At 45.0% G+C, this 25329-nt stretch overlaps 1 protein-coding gene across 2 annotated transcripts in view; it reads left to right on the top strand.

Moving 5' to 3' along the window:
- Positions 1-25329, top strand: part of dapk2b (death-associated protein kinase 2b) — a 154450-nt gene that overhangs the window by 71174 nt on the left and 57947 nt on the right. For both annotated transcript variants that reach the window (XM_041178538.1, XM_041178537.1), the window contains exon 3: positions 12557-12778. In XM_041178538.1, coding sequence (XP_041034472.1) covers positions 12557-12778 — 222 coding nt within the window. The remainder of the gene's footprint in view (positions 1-12556; positions 12779-25329) is intronic.

Raw genomic sequence — 25329 nt, 5'->3', positions numbered from 1 at the left:
ATGCATTACCCAATTGAATGCTGCTTAGCTGTCAGCCAAACAGCCTTTCCCCAACCCTCCATTTTTAATATTTTTACATCAGGTAAAGAGAAATAGTCAAAGAAAAATGACAAAAAAATCTTTTTTTTAACGTCCCTCTGATTTTTTGCACAGAGCAGTGTCCTGGAGATTGATATTCAATTCCTGGAGACTCCAGGCCAATCCTGGAGGGTTGGCAACCTTATTAGCTGAGGCAAATAATGTAGATGGACTTGAGGGGAAGCTGGATAAGAAGGTGAGGGGAGACAGGAATAGAAAGATACACTGATGGGTGTTGGATGAAGTATGGTGGGAGGAGGCTCAAGTGGAACACAAACTCCTTGACCAAATGGGTCAAATTGTACGCTCTATACAGATCTGTATTTTGAGTTTTGAATAAGAATTTTGATGTGAAATGCGATGGTTGGTCAACTGATGGACTACAGAACTGCATCAAGGAAGACAGCGAGATAAGGATATAGAAACTTAGATAAACCTGGCTGGATTGCATTTGTTGGGGGAGGAGGTGTGTGGGCGTGGACCATCTCAAAGTTTAAAAGGGCAGGATACAGTCTGTGGGCTGACTGCACGTCGCAGACCTGGTGACAGAGTGACCTATTCCTGTGCTGAGCTCTCTGGTGTTGTCGCTGTTAGGAATCTCAATGACTGAGTGAACTCAGAACATTAAATTCTGACAGTTTGGAACGTTGTTTAAAAAAAAAGCTGTGTTTGTTTTATGGCCTCACAGCTCAATCCCAGCCAGCTCTTTGTTCTGTGCAGGTTAATTGTGGTAAATATATGTGAGTATTAGGCCAAGAGACTAAGAGCTCCGGGTTCTTCCTGACTGTATTCTATCATCCCTGCCTGCTCCCACACTTTTATTTATGTCCAGGCAGTGAAATAAGTTAGTTTGCTGGACCTACAATGTTTGCCCCAATGTGACGAAAGGTAATAAGAGACCCTCGAATTGAGCCCATGTCATAGGGGTTATTGATTGTGAAACAAGGAGTGAGACTAGATCAACCTTTCTTAATCTAATTGATTCCAGGATTAAATCTCAGTTACTTAGCAGCCACTAGCCTGGTATTTTTCATTGCAAGGCCCCGTGTACGATCCAGCCAGGTTTATCTAAGTTTCATTGCAAGGCCCTGACTCCATCCATCCATTTTCCTGTAATCTCGTTGAGCGTCACGAGATTCATTTGAACCTTCTTTCCCCATGTGACTGGCGCCACTTTGGGGCAGCCTCTTGCTGCTCCCCAGCCTCCGAGAGTCTGAGGAGGGGAAGAGGCCACAACTTGAAGGCCGGGGAAGGGTAGAGATCACAGTGATGAGGGTTGGGAAGGAGTAGGATCTGCAGTGACTAGGAGGTTCAGGGAGCTTCTGGGGGGTTCGGGGAGCTTCTGGGGGTTCAGGGAGCAGGGAGGTTCTGGGGGTTCAGGGAGCAGGATTTGTGGATGAGGTTTCCTAAAAAAAATACAAAGGCCGCTTGTCTTTTTTGCCTGCCCTGCCAACCGTAAGGTTGGACGGACAGTGAAAAGTTTCTTTCAATTACCTTTTTAATGGCCTCAACAGGCCTTTTGATTGTCAGAGGGTGCGCTGCCGACTCTGGTGCGTGTCCGCTGTCCGAAATATCATGCCAGTGCGCGATGATGTCGGGATGCTTGCCCGACGTCATCACACGTCATTTTACCCTCTGTTGGGTCAGGCGCGCGCCCGCCTGACAAGCTAAAAATTCTCCCCAGTGTGCTTACCCTTGTTCTGCTATTAACACATGCTGCTTTCCTACCTTTATGCCACCACCAGCACCTTCTTTAGCCTGTACCACTACTTTTAGCACTTCCTTTGTCTTTTTGTCCATGATATCTTTGTCTATCTCTCCTTAGCCCCACCTATCACTGAGCTTCACCTGCTCCACCCCTCTTAAGCAGTATAACTTTCATCACATTTCTTCTCTTCATCTCTGAGGAAGGGTCATACAGACTCGACACGTTAACTCTGTTTCTCTCTCTCTCTCTCTCTCCACAGATGCTGTTAGATCTGCTGAGTTTTTCCAGCATTTGCTATTTTTATTTCAGATTTCCAGCATCTGCAGTATTTTGCTTTTATATATTTATAACTTTTTTTTACATTGTACCTGTGTATTTATTTCAAGTATTGTACCAGTGTATTTATTTTTAAGTGTAATATGTGATTTTGTTTTAGTTACACGCGTTGCTCTGTAACATTACATTGTGAAGGGGTAGTAAGCAATGGTAATTTAGTAAAGTAGTCGATGTGGCTCTCACATTGCAGGTTTTTTGCTAAAGTGGCTCTTGCTTGAAAAATAGGGAAGATCACTGCACTAGTCCATTACAGCGCAGCAATTGAGAGCTACATGATGCATCCAATACTAATTTATCCTATTGGTTTTTGTAGCAGTGAGTTTTGAATAGTCGTTTGGTACTACAGATCTTGAGCCCCTGTGGAAGCTCTATCTATTAATGCAAGGGGCCCTGTTCTTTGCTTTCAGAAATAACATGTACACACATTGTGTCTGTTTCAGCTAAATAAAATAAGTGACAGCCATTCGCTGACTCATTCCTCAGGGTCAGACTGTCTGGTTTTAGCAATGCTGGGCCGTTAACTCTCAGTCACCATCACTGGTGCATTCTCCACGGCAACACCACTTGCCAACCAATCAGCACTCTCTTCACATACAGTATAAATTGTTGTTTTCCCCCTTATATTGGTATCCTTGCGAAGTGTCCTGTTGAGTGCAAGACAAAAAGCTTCGACATTTCTCTTTTTTTTCAGCAATACTTGATGAAGTTTGAATTGTAGAAACCTTGACTTGATTTAAGGTTATTGGCCATTGTTTCTTGGAAGCTGGATTGCCCCTGCAAATTAAGAGTTTATTCCCATTTTCCTAATAGATTCTAGTGATCTACTTGGATTGTAACAGGAGATTGTCAGGTACCTGAGTACAGCTTTCATAAAAAATATTTCTTGTCTGTTAGCAGTTCCTCTTGATTTTTGTTAATTGAAACTGGTTTACAGGATTTGGAAATGGCTTCTGCAATCTTATGGTCAGATTTTGTGGTGCTTTAGCCCGGTGGTTAAGATGCATAAGTCAAAGTTTGAAAAACTGTGTAATATTCAAATCAAAAAACTGAGGAAGCTAAACACAAATTTCTTTCTAGCTGTTTTGACTACAAAATGAAAAGTTTCTTCCATTATTTTTGAAAAAAGAAAGAAAGTAAATTACTAGAAGTTCATATGTCATGGTATGTGCAATATACAATCCCTTTTTAAAGTAGTAATGTTCATTTATTCATTTATGGGGATGTGGGCATCGCTGGCTAGGCCAGCATTTATTGCACATCCCCAATTGCCCTTGAGAAGGTCGGTGGGGAGGGATGAGCTGCCTTCTTGAACCACTGCAGTCCATAAATAGAAATTAAGTTGTAGTAAGCAAGCTATTTGACCATTTCAGCTAGGACCAGTAGTCATTCAAAATTCAGAAGTCTTGAGCTGGAGGAGAGTTTAGAGGAGACATTTTGTTACAGGATTGTGTTTGCGCGCAACAGACTCCAGGAAAGGTTAATGAGTTGGGAAGGGATCTGCATTGATGTCTGTTTAAGAAAGGGTAATTGAGGCTCATTGAGATATTGAAGCATTCATTTTCTTCCCTCAGGAGAAATGAGAAGGAATGTGGTATTCCTCAAATCAGGAATCAGCAGATGGTGGTTAGGATCATGGTAGGGAGTCTACAATCAGACATGGCATCTGAATGGACTAAGCTTGACCTGCAGAACCCTGCTGCAGCAATGAGTGTCCCTACAGTGGGACTGGAAATTGGCAAGACTTCTGCCAGGAGGCGAGGCTACTGGCCACGTGCAGTCAGGCAGCAGCTACGCACAGTCGAGGGGCATGGCCAATTATGTGACGGGACAAGGGCATGAAGTCGGCGGCCCTGTCATTACCTCATGGTAGTCGAAGGTCCGGGTGTCATATTTAAACAATACCCCCTGCAAGCCAGCAACATCATTCTGCCTGTCCAAGAGGAGGATTTTGAATTTGAACAGCTGCCACTCCCTCCCCACCTGCCAACGCTTGGATCCCTGGAGCTGCAAGCCATCACCCTGCACCCTCTCTCAGCCGCCTTTCAGCCTTCCCACCATCACCCTCGGCCTCCTTCCATCACCCCAGCCCTGCCTTCTGTGGCACTCGAGCCATCCACCATCAACCTTGGTTAATGGTCGGTCAACCTAGAGCTGACCCCATCGATTTTGAGTCACCTAGGGGTGAGGGGCCAACTGAGTTCAGAGCCTTTAAGTGACCTGAATTAGCTCGAGCTGTTAATTTATCAGATACGCAAATTTAGCTCCATTTTTTTGCCGACTCATTTATATCAATTAGTCCTTTCAAGAGGCTCCAATACCCCCCTGCCCGTTTCTGATATTTATCTTCTCTATCATCCATCTTGGTGGATGCCTCGGCGTTGTCTGAACTACACTGTTAGCATTGGAGTTAATAGTTCCCTGAGTTTTATTTTGTTTTAAAGTTGAGGTACGATTGATACTTGACAGCTGCCAATTCACCAATGGGGGATGTGGCAAAGGGGTGTTTGTCTGGTGAAAACACTTCTGGCTATTAAAGGGATGTGTTTTAGACAGCTCTCTGACTGGTTAGTGTGGTAGTACCATCACTGATTGTATGAACAAGGAAGATTCCTGATCCTCCCTTGTCTTCCCTGGGCTACTGACATCAGACAGTGGATTTGAATCACTCCAACTAAGAATACTGCTCTAGCGTAAGGGTCTGGCACATGGCTAATGTGGAACTGAGTATAGTACCGTCCACACAGTGATGTAAGAAGACAAGTGACCCAGACCTAGGGTTCGTGTGGTGTTGGCCAGAGACGTGTTAAGACTTGGAGATGGAGAAAGCTTCTTGCCTGTACCCTTTACTGTAAGCATATAGTTACAAATAGCTAATAAAGACTTGTTATTAACATACAGAAGACTACGAAGATTGCATTCTGTAACCAACACCATTACAACATGCTCCTGGGCAGAAGACCCTGTCCTGTTGAAGGGCCTGTGTGCAGGCATTAGAGGTTAATTTTAGTGGAATGTGGTGTAAATGTGAAAGAAAGCATTAACAGACTCTTCACTTAGCATTGCTTTGTTATCTTGCTGCTTGTTGATGAATACCGATATGAGCCACTGCCCCTCCAAAACACGGATAAGCAAGCATTGGCTAGACAGAATAAAGATAAATTTTGCTGTTAAGCTCATTCAAGAGTAATTTATCATCCCTCAGTTATTGAGTTAAATTAACTGTATGATAAATTAACTGTATATGGTGTTAAATTAACCATTACGGTGTTAAATTAACCAATACTAGTGAGATTAACAGTGATGGATCATCAATGATCAAAGTTGTCACTGTGATCTACTTCCCCAATTAGCTATTCTCCAATGGGAGCAATCAACATAACAATTGGACTTCCCTTTGCTTGCCGTGCACAGAAAAAAATGTGAACTCAATAATTTTCAAAAATGGGATTTGTAGAGCAAATGTCTTTTTGAAACACTCTTAAGAATAGGGAATGAACCATTAGTCATCTATTTGGAACATGGTTGGCATTGTGCGTGTTTGTTCATTTTAATTTGAAGATCCTATGCGGATTATAATTTACTCTGGCTTTTTCAAACTGAGAAGTATAGTTGTAGGTTATGTCAGGTTAAATAACCTGCCATCTTTCACCATTGAGGCTTACACCTGCAGAATGACCACTTGGAAAGAGCTACTGTGAAAATGCTGGCTCATGCACCTACAGGAGTCTACACCTTCAGGAGAAGAGTTAGAAAGGTTGGGAAGAGTGGATGGGGAGGGTTTCAGTGTCTCAGCACTTATTCCTCAAGGAGGCATTAAAGATTTCAGGTGATTGTGTACTTGTCAATTTTTATCATCTTGTTTTCAGACTACAAAAAAACTGCTGTGCACTTCCTTTTAACTATTCTATTGGTACCTGGAGAGTTTGTGGTTAAGTAGGAGTATATATAAGACTAAGGGTGGAAGGTTCTGTGCCTGCTGGCATCAGGTGTGTCCGGCTGCGTAAGTGGACAATACGGCTAAAAATCAGTTTCACGACATCATGAAACCAGCTTGCAATTGTCCGCTCCCCCTGTCAATGGAGGGCTACATCTCCCATTTGTTGGACATCAGGAACTTCATTGTAATACATCTGCATATCATTATAAGCCCAGCCGGCCGAAGTCACACACCGCGCCCCCCCACCCCCCACGCTGGATCATTCGAGTATGTCGGCTTTATTGCACGCCACTGTGTTTCACAACAGTATATATAAGGTGTGCACTTGGCGGGCTGCACTTCACTCGGGACTTCAAGGTTTGTTTGCCTACCTTGCTTTGATCAGCACTCTCAGTCATCAGCGCCAGGCTTCACAGGCAGCACCACCTCACTTATAGGGGGGCTCATGGGCAGGTCTCTGCCGACCACACCAGCCATTAGGCGGGGGTGGCTTTTCAATGGCTAAGAGGCTAGGCCTTGCTTGGGGAAGGGGGAGAAGTGGCTTTAGGCAAGGGAAGAAGCTTCAGGACAAGGGCTGTACTGGGGAAGGGGGGGTATCCCAGAGTGTGTGTGTGGTGGGGGGGGAGCACATGTTGATCTGCCTCAAGATGGTGAGGGCTGAGGAGGCAGTCTCCAGAGGAGATGAGGCCAGATGGACATGTGAGGGTGTATGTGTGAGAATGGGTGGTGATGTCCCTTGACCTGGCAGTGAGGGGGATGCCAATGAATGTGCGATGGGCTTGAGTGTGAGAGTTTAGAGTGATGAGATGGTTGCCTTACCCTGGCTGCACGGATGAGATCATTCATCCTCTATCTGCTTTGGATGGCATTGGCACTGATCCCCACTGCCATCGCCTACCAAGCTGGAGTGGTAATGTAGCTGGCCCTCCTGCAGCCAGAGCGGGGTTAGAGGACATCATGGCAGGCCTCCACAGCGTCCAAAAGGCACTCGAGGGACGTGTCACTGAACCTGGGGGCTGCTGTCTTCTTGCCTTTCAAGGCCATGTCTTAATTACAGCAGCCCTGGGCTGGAAGCACTGAGAGGCAAGTGCACGGCTGTACTTTAAATGTGGCAGCCGGTGTGATGAATCGGCGAGGTGACGGCATGGTAGGCGCCACGCCATCGAAATGGCATGTTTCCCAGAAATGCATAGTTAAATCGGCGGGATTGGGACGATATGGCGGCCAGCAGGTGAAACATCACCCGCTACCACACTTGGTGCAAATTTGGGACAATTCCGCCCTAAATATATCTTGGTTAAAAACAAAGATGAGCTCATGAAACAAGGGTTATTTCCATCTCGTTGCATGGATGTGAGTGTTGGAAGGTGAGAGAAATTGTCTAACAATAGATACTAACAGCAGCGATAAGGTATTTGAAAATAGCCAATGAAGTATTTTTGAAGTCTAGTCACTGTTGTAATGCAGGGAAAATGGCAGCCAATTTGTGCACAGCAAGCTCCCACAAACAACAATGTGATAATGACCAGATAATCTGTTTTTGTGATGTTGATTGAAGGATAGATATTGACCAGGACACTTGGGAGAACCCCCCTGCTCTTCAAAACAGTGCCATGGGATCCTTTATGGTCCACCTGAGCTTTATGTCTCATCTGCAAGACGCACCTCCAATAGTGCAGCTCTCCCTCAGAACTGCACTAAATCTGGATTTTTGTGCTCCTTCCGATTCGAGAGGCAAGAGAACTACCCATTGAGCCGTGGTTCCCAGTGTTAGAGAGGAACCCTGGGGATATTCAGGATGCAAAGAATTGGGAATCAAGATAGTAAGATCATGGCTTGGACAAGGAACAATGCTTGTATAGAAGATCCAGGAAGAACAGCTGTTAGGGTTTGGGCATGTTTCAGAAATGCAAACCTCCCAGGGCAGAATTTTTCTGTCGGCTAGCTGGGGGCGGGGCCCTCTCGCCAGTGCGAAAATGGGGGATGATGTCGGGGGGAACCCAGTTAAATATTCAGGAAGGCGGGGGGACAGTGAAATCAGCTGTCCGCCTGCCAACCAGACCTGTCAATGGCCAATTGAAGCCACTGACAGGGTAGTTAAATCAATTAAAGGCATTGCCCGTCCAACCTTAAGGCTGGTGGGCAGGCCAGAGGCCCTGACGGCAAGTAGGAAAAAACATGAAACCTCATCCACTGGCGGGATGAGGTTTCATGTCGTTTTAAAAAACCTTAATAAAGTTCCTGTGATATTTATTAACACGTCCCATCCCGTGTGACATTGTCACATGAGGGGGGGGGAACATGTTAATAATTTTTAAATTTTTCTATTTTTAAACTTTCAAAAACTTTCAGCGATCTCCCTGAGGCAGCACTTAGGCTCAGGGAGATGTGCGCTCTGTCGCACGCATGCGCGAAAGAGCTCACTCAGACAGCTGGGGAATCCCCTCCCCGCCTGCATAGGGAGCGCATAGCGCTTCCCGGCGGACAGCCCGTTAGGCGGGGCCTTAATTGACCCGTCCACTTAAAATGGCGGCGGGGCCCGTTTCGGCGGTGGCAATCAGCTGCCCGCCCACCACGAGTCGGTGGGGCCTGCCCACCCATCAAGGACAAAATTCTGCCCCTAGAAAAGCTTTCAAGGGTTCTGAGTAGAAGTACAAGGAGCAAGAGAGTGAGGAAGACCAAGGAAGTGTTGGATAGACAATGTCAGGGGCGGCTTGTCAGAGAAAGGGATATGGGTGATGAAGCCTCCAGACTGGTTCAGAACGTACAACAAGGGAGTAAGTTCACTGGGTTCCATCAACACTAATGAGTGGGGATTTAGTGGTCAGTAGTTAGCTTAAGACCTGAAGACGAAGTGCACTCTGTCAAACTGCAGACCACTAATCACATACAAAGCTTCATTTGGGACCATTTTCCTTCCTGATGCTCTGGGAGTCTGATAGTTTGCTCTTTTAATTATTCTGCTCGTGCCCGGTACAAAAACACTACATTGAACGCCGATGAAATTTGCTCTCCTTTATTAAAGAATGAATAGAAGAAGAGTTTTAAAATATAATTGGTTTCATCAGTTCCCAGGCTGTACACCATTTCCTTGTTTAATAGACAGGAACTGAACCTTTTGGTCCCCCACCAGACAAGCCATGTTGTTGATCAAAATGAGTGACACTGTTGATTTGAACTGCAACGGGAGTGAGCAATTAAGGAACTAACTTTACATCGTTGTTCATATTATCTACAAGACATTACCAGCAAGTCAGTATTTCTTTGCAGAATTGTGCAACTTTTCAGCATTTTCTTTGGCTCACACAATGCTATTGGTCAACCTTTTAAATTCTCCAGATAAAAACAAGGGGAAATTACAGAACCATAGGGGTTCCTTGAACAAACATCCTTAAAATTATGATAAAAATGGAAAATAGTGGAAACATGCGAACATACAAATTAGGAGTAGGAGTGGACCATTCGGCTCCTCGAGCCTGCTCCGCCATTCAGTAAGATCATGGCTGTCCTAATTTTAACCTCAACTTCACTTTCCTGCTTGCCCCCTGATAACCGTTCACCCCCGTGCCTATCACGACTCTGTCTACTTCTGCATCAGAGATATTCAAAGACTCTGCCTTGACCACCTTTTGAGGAAGAGAATTCCGTGTCTCCCAGCCACCTTGAGAGAAATAATCTTTCCTCATCTCTGTCTTAAGTGGGTGACCCCTTATTTTTAAACAGTGAACCCGCCTAGTTCTGGATTCTCCCACAAGAGGAAACATCCTTTCCACACCCATCCTCCAGAATTTTATGTTTCAATCAAGTCGCCTGTTACTCTTCTAAACTCCGGTGGATACAAGCCTAACTTGCCCAGCCTTTCCTCATAAGACAACCCGCCCATTCCAGGTATTAATCGAGTAAACCTTCTCTGAACTGCTTCCAATGCATTTACAACTTTCACCTTAAATAAAGAAACACAATACTCCAGGTGTGGTCTCACCTATGCCCTGTATAACTGAAGCATAACCTGCCTACTCTTATATTTAATTCCCCTCGCAATAAACGATAGCATTCTATTAGCTTTGCTCATGACTTGCTGCACCTGTGTACTAACCTCTTGTGATCCATGCACTACTACACCCAGATTCCTCTGCACCTCAGAGCTCTGTAATCTCTCACCATTTGGATGATATACTTCTTTTACACTCTGTTTCTTTCTGCCTAAGCAGAGTTAATGGTTTGGCTTGATGACCTTTCATCAGGGTGTTAGAGATGAACAGCTTTTAAGCAAGTACAGAGCCAAGGAAATTGGGGCAGGAAAGGAACCTAAGTGATAGGGTGGAAGGCAGGAGTGAAAGTGCGATGTTTACTTCAGTAACAAAGCATTAATCACCTGGTTGTGGTGCATAGACCACACCAATGTTTAATCTTTGAGAAATTCTCGAAATCTATAATCCCTTTAAATACTGATTTGTGTTAGCAATGGAATCTTCTTTCCATTTTAGTTTCTTCCTACAATTTCTTTTTTAGTAATGCGTTATATCCCTGAAGGAATATGTATTTCATTCTTATTTTAAAAACAACACTTTGGTGCATTGGAACAAATGTAAACTGTGTGTAAGAAAGAACTTGTATTTGTACAATTAAACAATCATAGCAGCCACAAACTCAAGTCCAATGACATTTTGGGACCCAGTGGATGAGTAATTTGAGTCATGACTTGTGGTAAGTGTAGCGTGGCTTGGGATGAAAAATGTGACTTTGGACCTATGGTTCCCAAAGCTCTTCACCATTTCCTCATCTTGTACCTGGGTCTGTTGTAGAATAATGGGTAGAAATGGATTGGCGTCATTACCCAACAATGTTAATTTGTGTATTAAATTCAAACAGAAAGTGCTGGAAAATCCCAGCTGCCTCTGCAGAGAGAGAAACAGAGTTAACGTTTCCAGTCCATTATGACCCAAGAACATTAACTCTGTTTTTCTCTCTGCAGAGGCAGCCAGACCAGCTGAGTTTTTCCAGCACTTTGTTTTTATTTCAGATCTCCAACATCCACAGTCATCTGCTTTTAGTTAATTATATATTAATTGAATGTTCAATTATATTCAGACAGTGCACATTAACTGGGGATTCACTTGTGCTCCTTATGTATAGGAGCAGACTGACACTGTGGCTTTTGGGCTTGGTGGTGCATGTTTGTAATGTGTGTCTCCTTAAATAAAAATGTATAAAATGTGTATGGATTAGGTTCCAGTTCTATCCTTCACTGGCTGTTTTTCTGGAATAGCACAAGCAACTCATTATTATGTAAAGCTAGACTCAGTAATGATGACCATGAAAGTTATCACCAGTTGTCAGAAAAACCCTTCTGTTTTACTAATAACCTTGAGGGAAGGAAACCTGACATCCTTACCTGGTCTGGCCTACATGTGACTCCAGACCCACAGCAATGTGGTTGAATCTTAACTGCCCTCTGAAATGGCCTAGCAAGCCGCTCAGTTCGAGGGCAGTTAAGGATGGGCAACAAATGCTGGCCTTGCCTGTGATGCCCACATCCCATGAAAGAATAAGGGTCATGAGGACTTGAAACGTCAACTCTTCTCCGCCGATGCTGCCAGACCTGCTGAGTTTTTCCAGGTAATTCTGTTTTTGTTTTGGATTTCCAGCATCCGCAGTTTTTTGTTTTTATCTCTAAGAATAAAATATTGTCTCACGTGATTACCAAGATGGTTGAAGATAAATGAGATAGTACTCAGTCTTTTTTTGCAATTCCTATGGTCAATTTATTTTATGGGGCAGAATTTTCCCCCCCCATCCAGGGGGTGAAGTTCAGGAGCGGGCGCGCCTCCAATCAACACCCCACCCCCGATCGGTGGCGTGCCACCATTTTATGCATGCGCGCGAAAGAGCGCCCTCATCTCCCTGAGGCTAAGTGCTGCCTCAGGGAGATTGGTGCCAAATTTGAAAATGGTAAATGTACAGAAATAAAATTCCCCTGACATGTCCCCTCATGTGATACTGTCACATGAGATGGGACATGCCCATCACTTTTAATTAAGCTTTTATTAAATTTTTAAAAACCTATACGAAACCTCATCCCGCCCGTGGATGAGGCATCACGCTTTTTCTGAAGCCCGCCAGAGCTCCCGGCCTGCCCGCCAACCTTTTAAGGTTGGACGGGCAGGTCCTTTAACTGGTTGAATTAGTTTTTAAATGGCCTCAATTGACCATTGACAGGTCGGCGGGTTCACAGCTGATTTGGTTGGGCTCCCGCCGACCTGAAAATTAAAATGACGTCGGGAGTTCGGCCCCAGGATTTTATGTGGCAGGCCCCGTCCCTAGCTTGCCAACCTCGATATTCTGGCCCCATGGTGTTTGTTGAGGGAGGAATGTTGGCCCGTGGGTCCATGAGAATTTCCTGTTCTTTTTACATATGGTTTCATCTGAAAATTGACGTCTTTCGACACCTGACCAGATTGCTTTTCCTAACTATATTTTCTTTTGCAACACTGCAGTGGCCAGTTTGCTATCGTGAAGAAATGCTGCGAGAGAAGCACTGGGATTCAATATGCAGCAAAGTTTATTAAGAAGCGGCAAGTTCGAGCCAGTCGAAGGGGAGTGAGACGTGAGGAAATTGAACGGGAGGTGAACATCCTACAACAGATCCAGCACTCAAATATTATCACCTTACACGATGTCTATGAGAATAAAACAGATGTTGTCCTCATTCTGGAACTGTGAGTAAAAAGGATTTCCTTTTCTGTTGGTGGGATAAAGAAAGTCAGAACAGGAAGGATAGTATTAATTGCCCTGAACAATGAGTTGCTGAAACAGAAACCCTTTAATGTTGAGAATTATTTCTGTCCATGCTAATGAAATGCAGCGACCAACTGAATCAACATAAAGGCATCTGTCTCTAATATAAAGCTAGTGGAGGGAGTGAATGTTTAAGGTGGTGGATGGGGTGCCAGTCAAGCGGGCTGCTTTGTCCTGGGTGGCATCGAGTTTCTTGAGTGTTGTTGGAGCTGCACTCATCCCAGCAAGTGAAGAGTATTCCATCACATTCCTAACTTTTGCCTTGTAGTTGGTGGACAGGCTTTGGAGAGTCAGGAGGTGAGTTACTCGCTGCAGAATTCCTAGCCTTTGGCCTGCACTTGTAGCCACAGTATTTATATGGCTGGTCCAATTCAGTTCTGCCCAATGGTAACCCTTAGCATGTTGATAATGGGATTCCGTAATGGTAATCGCTGTTGCTGTAAAGCTTACAGCCTCCCATTACCTTGACTCATACTTCACCCAGCTGCTTATCCCTTACATCCTTGCGCACTTTGCCCCATCCAGGCATCAGTCATGATTTGACTTGGTCAAGGTGTTTAAAATGTTAGGAGGATTTGACAGAGTTGGTGCAGGGATTTCCTATGGTGTAAGAATTGAGAACATAGCCTTAAAATTAGAGCAAGGCTGCTCCTAAGCAAAATCAGGAAGCACTCTTTCCACATAAAGGGTGAACCTCTGACCCCAAAGTCCGAGGATACTGGGGAACAATTGACTAAGATCAATATTTTTTTAGGTGACAGTATTGAGGAAGCTGGATATAAGGCGGGAAAATAGCTTTGAGGTGCGCATCAGACATTCAATGCCCAGAGGAGACCCATGGGATTTACATTTTCTATGTTTTCTCCTGGCCTATGTTCCTACCTAATACAATTGTAATGCAGGCTGACCACACCAATGATGGTGAATGCTGACAGCGTGCAGGCACTGTAGCAATCAGAGCTGCATTCTCATCTCCCACATCCGTTCTCGATGACTTTTCCTGACACTTGTTCCCTACCGCAAATGTGATTAGCGTTATACAATCCAGCCCCTGAGGTAGAGAAACAGAGAGCTGAGTGACAGAAGCTATTGACCCCCTTGGCCTACCCCGCCATCCAGATGTGTGAATCAAACAGAAGGGGAGGAAACACAAATGCAAAGAGTTAAGGAAAGAAGGATTTGCATTTATTAAGTGTCTTTCATGATCACAGGAAACCTCAGACAATGAAGTGTAGCCACTGTTGTAAGAAATGCATCCACCAATATGTGCACAGCTAGTCCCCACAGACAGCAATGTGGTAAAAAAACAGATAGTCCATATCACTGATATTGATTGAGGGATAAACATTGGACAGGTCACCGGGGATAACTCCCCTGGTCTTCTTTGAAATAGTGCCATGGAATCATTTACATCCACTTGAGAGTTAAGACTCGGTTTAATATCTCACCTGGAAGATGGTACCTTTGACTGTGCAGCCCTCCCTCAGTACTGCACTTGGGTCTCGGCCTTGACTTTTCTGCTCAATTCCAGGTGTGGGACTTGAACCCAGCACCTTCTGACTTAGGCGAGAGAGCTGCCAACTGAGCCATGGCTGACACTAGAGTAGATGAAATGCAAATTTGACAGATGAGTGAGAGGTTATACAGAGAGAGGGAGAGGGAGATGCGCAAAAGAAAATGGATAGTTAGAGATAGACCAAAATAATTAAAGAGCAAAGAGTTACAGAAGCAGGCAGACAATAGTGTTTTTATTCATGAGCGGTGATACAGTGCTTCATCAATATTATATAATATTTCCATGGTACAACATCTCTCTCATTATAAAATATTGTTTCCTTCAGTTTACTGTGAGTAATATAATGGGGAATCTACAAAATACAAGAAACTAACATCTGTCATCTAATAGTGTAAACATCAAGTGAGATACAACAGATTCCCTTAACTAGCCAATCTCCACTTCCCCACTAGACGACAGTCTTATTTATTTATCACCACTTTGTTATTTCTGTCCCTGAACTAGTTCTCAGTCTATCTAATATTAATTGGATTCACGCCAGTTGGTGAAGTTAAAGCTAAGACACAGCTGCTTTCTTTGCTGGAGAGAATTTTTTGACTTTGTTCATAGTTAACACTAGTCCAGTCCAGTCCAGTCCAGTCCCGTCCCACCACAACCCCCTAACAGTGTCCCAGCTATCCCCATTTATAGTTGTACATCACCTGTTTAACAATGTAATTTCCATTAAAACTTAATGTAATTGCCATTACACCTTAATGTAATTAATAAAACACTGACATCTAATTTGGGATTTCACCATAAAGTCAAAATCAGCTCTCCACATCTAATGATGTCAAATGAACAGGCTAAGTGATAAAAGTTTTTAATTGCTTGCACAATATGCCAATAAAACAATTAAAGCTTCATTCAGTCTTAGGCCCTGTTCAATTTCTGGTTAGAATGGTTTACAGTTTCTTTTTTGAAAAAGGGCATTGCTGTTGAAAAGGATCAGAAACAGCAAACTTGAATGAATTGGAGTGTTCTCATTTTTTAGGCAGAGGGAACTTGCATTAACATAGCACCTTTCATAGTCTCAGGATATCTCAAAGTGCTTGACAGCCGATGAAGTATTTTTGAAGTGTGGTCACCGTCGTATTGCAGCTGCCAGTTTAAACACGACAGAGTTTCAGAGCCATGTGCTAAATTGATTTTGGTGCTGTTAACTAAGAGAGAAACCTTGGCTAAACACCAAGCAGACTTCCCTGCTCTTTGAATAATGCCCCAGGATATTTTATCTACACCTTTCAAGTGATAAATTAAACTGAGAGCCTGCAGATGGGCCTTCAGGTTAACACTGAAATGGCACTTCTGACAATGCAGCATTGGAGTGTCAGCCAAGGCTATGTGGTCAAGTCTCTGGATCTAGCTCTGAGGCAACAGTGATACCAGTGATAAAAGTTCATCCAATCTAGTTATCAGACTTCCAGCCACATTGCGATTTAAGTAGCTGTTTAACATTTACAGAAGACGCATTATCAGCAAAGTTGTTCCCACCAACAAAATCTGATTTTAATTTTACTTGCTGCACTCCTAAAGTTCACTCTGTGGGCAGAAGTCACTTTTTAGAAGTAAAAATGGACATTTACCTCCCCCCCCACTCCAAAAGAAAGAAGGTTTAAAAAAGGGGAGGGGGGGCTGCACTGTCATAAGGGCAATGGAAGTGGATTCCATAGAAATTTCAAAAGGGAATTGGATAGGGACTTGATAGGGAAAAATCTGCAGCATGATGGGGAAGAAGCAGGGGAATAGGACTGTTTTGGTAGGTCTGTCAAAGAGCTGGCACAGGTACAGTGGACCGAATAGCCTCCCTCTGTAAGATTTGATAGCCCCTAATGTGAAGCCACAGAACTGGTTGCTATTTTATTTCTGTTGCAGGTTTTATCATAGGCTGAGATTTTGGGCAATATCACTTTTAAAAAAAAAAGGGAGATAAATAGTTCAAAATGTAAGTAGTCCTTATTCCAGCTCATTAACTAGCTATTAAATGTTTTGAAAGCACAGCGTTTTGTACTGGAGAATACAATGATTGTTCCTAAAGATATATTTGCACTCGGTTCTGTGTGTTACTGTATTTAATGGGCTCATTCACTGAATTGCAGCTGATATTCCTCCTCCCACATCCCAATTTTTTTCCCGCCTCTCCTCTGCCGACTGCTGCTGGGATTGGGCAGGCACCAACTTCCTTTGGCCAGCTTCACCAAAATGGGCAGATCCATAAAGTGCAAGCCTTTAGCTGGCTATTTAATCATGGGAGCCATCACAGGGCAAGCGGAGGAACATAGGAAATAGGAGCAGGAGTAGGCCATTTGGCCCCTCAAGCCTGCTCTGCCATTCAATAAGACCAAGGCTGATCTACCTCAGTGCCATTTTTCCACACTATTCCCATATCCCTTGATATCTTTAATATCTAGAAACCTATTGATCTCTGTCTTGAATACACTCAATGACTGAGCCACCACAGAGAATTCCAAAGATTCACCACCCTCTTAAGTGAAGAAATTCCTCTTCATCTCTGTCCCTTATTTACAACGTGTGTCCCTCTTTCAAGACTGCCCTCCTCCCCCCCCGCCGCCCCCAACCTCAATCAGGAGAAAAATATCCTTCCTGCATCTACCCTATCGAGATCTGTAAGACTTTTGTATGCTTCAATGAGATCACCTCTCATTCTTGTAAACTCTAGGGAATAAAGGCCCAGTCTCCTCATTCTCTCCTCATGGGTCAGTCCCATCAACCCAGGGATCAGTCTGGTGAACCTTCATTACACTCCCTCAATGGCAAGTATATCCTTCCTTAGGTACATGTGCATTCACAATGTATGGAAATGCACATTTATCAGCAGAAATCCTGTCTGACCCCCCCACCCCCCCACCCCCACACCCACCACCCCACTTGCCCTCCTTCCTCCCTGGAAGAGAGTGAATTGTGGCACTCCACTACTCCCTCAAATAAATTTAATGTTCAGGGATTAAACCTTGAAAGCATGTGATTCTTGAGGTCTAGTTGAACACCCACTTTGTGGATCCTTGAGGGAGCTGAGTGTTATTCAATCAAAGCTATACAATTAGATCACAAATTCTTAGCCTTAGTTGATCTTTACGAAAGTTCATCCAGGCTCTAGGCCAGTATTACAGTGAATCTTTGTTGGGATTTTTAGTATATTTACAATCCCACAAATAGCTATGTGAAAAATAGAAAAACGTTTTGTATTCTAAAGGTCGTTGGTTGAAATAGAGGCTCTCCTCTCCACCAAAAATCAAAATGAAGAACCACAGAGGCCTTGGCCAGATTTTCCTCTGTCAGTGGAGGTACAAAGCAGGTTGTGAAACACTGAACTTGTTTTTTCGCCCAGGGAAAGCAATTTTCCTCTACCTTTTTCGAACCCCGCACCATTTTGGCGTGGCCTTTTTGTGGGTCAGGAAGGCCTCGAGTGCGAAAGGCACAGGCATCTCTTCCGAGATCAGGGTCCCCATTGTGAGGGCCACAGGAAAATTGCATTTCCTCCCAGACACAATTTTCATGCGCTGCTGTGGGCTTTGGAAGACCTAAACGTATTGGCCTGTAACTTCCCTGCTCCCCAATGTTGGATTTGGGGGTGTTAGGGGAATCCCTCTGACAAGTTCCCAGGTAAGTGTTTGAATGACAATTGCGTTGCGCTGGGAACCATCCGAAAATGTGGTTTAAATCACAAACTTCAGATGGTTCCACAGGGGTTATACCAATAATTACCCAGAAAATGTTGAAGAATTAAAACTTCTTCTAACTTCTGGGTAACCATTCTAAAGGCCCAGGCTGACCTCACTGGACTCCCCCACCGATGCCCCACCCACAGGAGTCCTCCCATCCCCGGACCACCCCCCACTCACCTGCCGACCTCAGAACCCCCATCCCCACCCCCCAACCTTGGAACCCCCTTTGACCTCAGAACCCCTTACCAACCCCCCACCCCCCCGACCCCCCCTCCCTCCACTAACCTCGGACCCTCCAGACCACCCTCGTACACCCCCAACCCACAAATCCTATCCACTTACCTTAGACACTTACCTTCTCCCTGGCCTTTAAAATGACCTGCTTGATGGCAGCTAGTGCTGTAAATAAGAGGGCGCGGCCTCCTTGAACTCGCTGGATCTACACTTCACTGGGGCCTGCGAGGAGTCGCTGCAGGACCCAAGCAGCTCTGGCGAATGGAAGTGGCCACGCAATTTTCTTCTAATTTCTGCAGGCCAGCACTTTCCCACGCTATGGCCCATTATTTCCTTGAAGGGTTTGCGACCACTGGGGAAAGCCTGCTGAGGGTTTGGGAGCATTCAAAGTGTAAAATGTTTTGACTCCTTCAAATATCGCTGTTAGATGCTGTATTGTAGCACAAATACATTTTCGATACAGTGATTTATTATAGGATCTGCAAAGACAAGTTGACTCTCACATTGACCAGCATTGGGTAATTGTAGTCATGCATTACCATTGTCAAAAATGCCATTATGCATTAAAATGTAAATAAAATCCTGTCAGTCTATACTGTCATGTTTTGTACTGTGATTTAAATTGACTGACTGTTTAAAAAAACAACCCTGCTTTTGACAGTTGAAAAAAATCTCTGCTTTTGCTTCCCTCCATTGATTGACAGGCACTCTGCTTTGAAATGGAAATGGACACCATTCTACTTCTGTCAGTTTCAGGCAATGTAGCTGGGAGCTTTTCTAATGACAGCTGTAGCCATTTTGAATACTTAGCTAGGTTTCAAAAGTTGATAATGGCTTCAGCTCAGCAGTTGGTCTATTGATCCAAAAACAATGGAAAGTTTTAAGAGGCTATAATAACAGAATATGCCTTTAATGTGATTTCTTGTTTGCTTACAAACCTAATAGACACTTAAAGGATTACAACTTTTTTTTGAACTGGAGTCATTTTTCACCCCCCCCCACCCCCCAGTACCCAGTAACAATGATAGTCAGTTTGAATGAAGAATTTTGTTGAATTGTTAGAGATTTAATTTTTTTTTTTACAATGATTTGAAAATAATTCCCATTGCTTTTGCATAGCTCCTGAGGACTGTAGGTAGTGAATACTGGGTGAGTGGCTATGGAGGGTACATGGGGGGGGGGGGAGAGGGGGGGGGGCAGGGGCATGGAAGTGGCATGGGATATCTGATGGGACATGAGGTGGCATGGGGAGTGGGTATGCGGGTGTGAGGTTTATGGAGCCTTTAAACAATGGTAGGAGCTGAACGCTGTATTGGAGAGCCGAGGAGGGCCTTCTAACAGGCCCACTTCCGCATCCACAATTCACGTACTCCATGATGCTTGCAAAATGTACCGCGAACGTTACCCTTGTGTAAAAACACAAAAATCCCCGGGCAAGGTCACACATGATTCAGGTGTCTATTTTCGAAGGTGCAGAGGTGCACAGGTTGTATTTTCCAGAACCCGCATGAAGATCTTGGCCCATATATGTGAGGTAGCCTTTGTTCAGGTCAAACATTGCTTTGGTCAGTGAAAAAATCTATTTCAAATGTTAATGTTGATTAACAAACAGATTATTCTAAACCCTCTGAATAGTAAATTGTCCTTGAAGCTATGGGGAGAATTTATTATGGGGTTGCAATTACATTAGGGAAAATGTGTGTAAGCAAGAGCAGTTTTCAAGCATTATCATCTGTTGGTAATATAAAAGAAATCTAAATAAAACATTGCTGGAAATACTCAGCTGGTCTGGTAGCATCTGAAGAGAGACACAGAATTAACATTTCAGGTCGGTGACCTTTCATCTGTTTTTATTTCAGATTTCTGGCATCCACAATGTTTTGCTTTTATTTAAAATAAGCCCCAAAGCATAACTTGCAGCTATGGTGCTAAACTTTCACTCTGCGAACAGTATTTGAACTCAGATAGTGAACTGGAATTTGCATTGTCTTATTTTGCAGATGTAACCAGTCAAACCTAACTGTTTCATTCAAGAGTTCTGCTGCAAATCAGATCCCTGAGGCCTGAATTTTCGTCAAGACAGAGATGGTCTCTACCTTGGCCAAAATGGTGCTGGAGACCCGATTCCAGAACTGGCATCCACTTTTGTAACAGAGGTGGGGGGGTTGGTGGGGGGGGAGACAGGGGTGGGTTGTACTTTGCACACCTGTGGATCAGGGAGGTGCCTGCTCATGTTATCTGTCTTCAAAAGATCCATTTATTTTGTAACTGGGTTGTCCAAAACACAATGTGTGGGTTTTAGACCTTTCAGGAGAAGGCCTAAAGCTGTCAATAGGGTTCTTTTGGTGGTCCAGGGACATCTTTGGGAGAGTTCACATGCTCTTTGGGATTGTTAAAAGTAGGTTTGAATGTGCCTAAAAACTGGATAAACGTATTGGAACTATCAAGCTGATTGGAACTGTCAAGGCATTTAAATCTCCTGGTCTTTAAATTTTTTGACATGCCGCCAGGAGGTTGGGGGGTGTGGTTGCTGGCGGAGGGGGGCAGGTATCCAGTAGTACTTGTTCAAAAGCGCTCAGTGCCAGATTGAGCGACCCAGCATTGCAGGCAGCTACCACCTCTCCTAGCATCACTTCGGATGCCTTGGTAGGTAGGGGATGAGGGTGGGATTTAGCCGTCAGGGTCCTTGTTCCCAGGGAAGGCTGGTGCTGGCTGCTTAAGTATCTGATTGGTTGCGTGCATGAAATGGCATGGGCGTCATGGGGGAGTGGGTGAGGGATGGAGGGTTGCTCTTTGTTTTATTGCTTTCTTCACAACTGGGACATAGCGCCAGTGGTTAATGCCTTCCTGAAAGAAGGTGTCATGGGTTTACCGACCGCCTTCTAGCCAGCAGGCAAAACACTCGTCTCCCTATGGGAACTGCCATGAAAGTTGGACAGAAGCACTGGGGTATAAAAGGCCCAAACTGTGGCAGTCCATTTGTTCCAGTAAGTTCATAGTTCAATTTAAGATAATTGAAGGACTTTGAGGGAAAAGCAGGGGAACGGATTTAATTTGGTTTGTTTAAAATTGTGCTTGGCCTCCTTCTGTGCAGATTCTACAATAATGTTAGGAAAGGAAATAAAGAGAAGGAAATCGATGGTTACTGATTTTGACGAACTGAAGTCTGAGGATAAAGAGGAAAGAAAACCTCACATGGCGACAAAGGAAAACAAGCGTCACCTGAGGAATGTTAATAGGTAGCGTGTGCCCAGGGCTAAGATTGATGGGGTTGAATGTTTGAGCTGCTTTTTCCTGTCCTGTACATTCCAGATTAGAACGATAAGGTTGAATAAAATATTCGTGGGGGAGTTTTAACTCATGGAGGTCAAAAGGGCAAAAATTCCCAGCGCACTGGGAGCCGTTTCCAACCGGCTGACTTCCGGGTTTCACTGAGGAAGGACAAGGAGTGGGGGCCCAGAAGGGAAAGACAGTAAACACTGGGAAATGAGAGTACGGGTCCGATATGGTCCTGTATACCTTAAAATGGAACACCAGTAAACACTGGGAAACAAGAATACTGGTCTGAACTGTTTTTTCCTTCTGTGTGAGGGGTGGTGCTGCCAATCCGCTCCCAGGAAGGGATTTGGTGTTTTAACTGTGGCCCTGCAGGTTTCTCAGGCCTTGGGAAAGCCTGTAGGTGTAGCAAGGCAAGGACAGCCTTGGGGGGAAAAGGCAAGCCCCTCCCCAGCCAGCTTGTGGGCTAGGAGGAGCAGGATTGCTCCCTCTCAGCACCACCTACCCCCCCCCAAAAAACACCTCACCGCGGGGGTTGGAAACTAGTTCCCATGGCCTCCTCTGAAAAGCTGCCCAGCTGTTTAGAAGCCAAAATAAAAACAAAAAAACTGCAGATGCTGGAAATCCAAAACAAAAACAGAATTACCTGGAAAAACTCAGCAGGTCTGGCAGCATCGGCGGAGAAGAAAAGAGTTGACGTTTCGAGTCCTCATGACCCTTCGACAGAACTTGAGTTCGAGTCCAAGAAAGAGTTGAAATATAAGCTGGTTTAAGGTGTGGGGGGGGGCGGCGGAGAGAGAGAGAGAAAGAATTGGAGGGGGGGGTGTGGTTGTAGGGACAAACAAGCAGTGATAGAAGCAGATCATCAAAAGATGTCAACAACAATAGAACAAAAGAACACATAGGTGTTAAAGTTGGTGATATTATCTAAACGAATGTGCTAATTAAGAATGGATGGTAGGGCATTCAAGGTATAGCTCTTGTGGGGGTGGGGAGAGCATAAAAGATTTTAAGATATTTAAAAATAATGGAAATAGGTGGGAAAAGAAAAATCTATATAATTTATTGCAAAAAAAAAAGGAAGGGGGAAACAGAAAGGGGGTGGGGATGGGGTAGGGAGCTCGCGACCTAAAGTTGTTGAATTCAATATTCAGTCCGGAAGGCTGTAAAGTGCCTAGTCGGAAGATGAGGTGTTGTTCCTCCAGTTTGCGTTGGGCTTCACTGAAACAATGCAGCAAGCCAAGGACAGACATGTGGGCAAGAGAGCAGGGTGGAGTGTTAAAATGGCAAGCGACAGGGAGGTTTGGGTCATTCTTGCGGACAGACCGCAGGTGTTCTGCAAAGCGGTTGCCCAGTTTACGTTTGGTCTCTCCAATGTAGAGGAGACCACATTGGGAGCAACGAATGCAGTAGACTAAGTTGGGGGAAATGCAAGTGAAATGCTGCTTCACTTGAAAGGAGTGTTTGGGCCCTTGGACGGTGAGGAGAGAGGAAGTGAAGGGGCGGGTGTTGCATCTTTTGCGTGGGCATGGGGTGGTGCCATAAGAGGGGGTTGAGGAGGAGGGGGTGATGGAGGAGTGGACCAGGGTGTCCCGGAGGGAGCGATCCCTACGGAATGCCGATAGTGGGGTGAAGGGAAGATGTGTTTGGTGGTGGCATCATGCTGGAGTTGGCGGAAATGGCGGAGGATGATCCTTTGAATGCGGAGGCTGGTGGGGTGATAAGTGAGGACAAGGGGAATGCGGAGGCTGGTGGGGTGATAAGTGAGGACAAGGGGGACCCTATCATGTTTCTGGGAGGGAGGAGAAGGCGTGAGGGCGGATGCACGGGAGATGGGCCGGACACGGTTGAGGGCCCTGTCAACGACCGTGGGTGGAAAACCTCGGTTAAGGAAGAAGGAGGACATGTCAGAGGAACTGTTTTTGAAGGTGGCATCATCGGAACAGATGCGACGGAGGCGAAGGAACTGAGAGAATGGAATGGAGTCCTTACAGGAAGCGGGGTGTGAGGAGCTGTAGTCGAGGTAGCTGTGGGAGTCGGTGGGTTTGTAATGGATATTGGTGGACAGTCTATCACCAGAGATTGAGACACTTCCCTGCAGGGAACCTATCAGGTTCAAAATTCACCACCATGGAGGTACGATTGTACGGGGAACCTAGACTCCTGCGTGCTAGTGAACTACACTCTTTCCCACCTGCACCAACAACTTCCCTCAATGCCACACAGGCACCAGCCCCCTCCCCCATTGAATGAGTCAATGTATTTATTGTGCCTTGGCTTAAATTCTCATTCTTTGAGTAACCGTTGCCTGGTAATACAGCTCAGAGGAAACAGCACTAATGTGCTGTATTGTTGAGTGATGGGACATACCTGTGATCACTCTAAGGAAGGGTGGTGGAAGCAGATTCAATAGTAACTTTCAAAGGGGAATTTGATATATACTTGGAACGGATACTTTGCAAAGCAGGATTACGGGACTAATTGGGTAGCACTTTCAAAGAGCCAGATCAGGCATGATGGGTTGCGCTGTCTGATCCTGTGGGTGGAATTTAGTGCCCTCCCCCAAGGCGAGTTTGGAGGGGGGTAGAGTGGCGGGAGGAGCCTCCACACCTTCCTACCTCCATTCCAATTAAGTCCGTGACGGGAAGGCTGGGGGCCGAGCCCTCCTTCACCGTCCCCCACGACGACACTTCCCACCATCACTCACCTGTGGCCTGGGATCCAGTGATGATAGACCTTGAGTGGGTGTTGTACTAATGGCAGCCACCAGCTTACCCATGCTGCTGCCTGCCTCTGATTGGCCAGTAGCTCCCAGCAAGGGGGGGTAGGGGGCAGGGAACGTCTGCCCTGGAGAAGGACCCACACTGTCCAGTTAAGTGCCTGAGTGGCACTTAACATGGTAGGCCTTATATGGGGCTCCCACCAGCTCTCCAGCTAGTGGGTGAGATCCCCATCGCCTCCATTTAATACCACCCTATATGTTCCTTACCTAAGTCATGGGAAAGTGCAAGTTTGAGTTCTGGTTCTTCTACAGCTTCATTCCTGTAATGTATTTCATGTTCCAAAGTGTTTGACAACCACTACTTTAGCATAGTTAAATCATAGTCTGCCCTCTCTCGTTAGAGAGACACGAATGATAATGAGTTTAACTTGAGGGTCACCACACCTCAGGCGAGGAGAGAGGTTGAGATCGATGACCTCAGCCGGTACCAGGTGTTGAACCTGCGCTGTTGGCATTTCTCTGGAAACACAAACCAGCTATCTAGCCAGCTGAGCTAACCAACCCCCTACTTGTTTACAGGGGCTTGTTTACAGGGGAGGAGGTGAGAGCCTGTTATCTCTCTCGAAGGAAGATAAAACCTGAGGGCACTCACACCTCTTGACTATGAGTTCCACAATAACATTGATTGGAATGCATGGGATGGGCACCAGGCATGTTGAGGAGTTTGACACATTTTGCTGAACTGTTGCCCCATGACTACAATAAAATAATCTAGGAAAGCAGAAGAGTGGAAACTTGCAGCTCTGTAGATATGATTCAGTTGGTGTCTGACTGACAACGCCGACATTCTCTGTACTGTTGAGGAACCTGTACCTGTGCAGTTTGAATGTAAATGATTTAAGCGCGTCATTATTTACCTCACCTGTGTTGCTAACATCAACCCTCGGTGATGAAATGGCTTGTTTGTGATACATCTGGTTCAGGAGTATAATGTACAGC

Source organism: Carcharodon carcharias, chromosome 32 (assembly GCF_017639515.1).
Source record: "Carcharodon carcharias isolate sCarCar2 chromosome 32, sCarCar2.pri, whole genome shotgun sequence".
In the NCBI taxonomy this organism is placed as follows: Eukaryota; Metazoa; Chordata; class Chondrichthyes; order Lamniformes; family Lamnidae; genus Carcharodon; species Carcharodon carcharias.
This window is presented reverse-complemented; position numbering and strand designations above follow the sequence as displayed.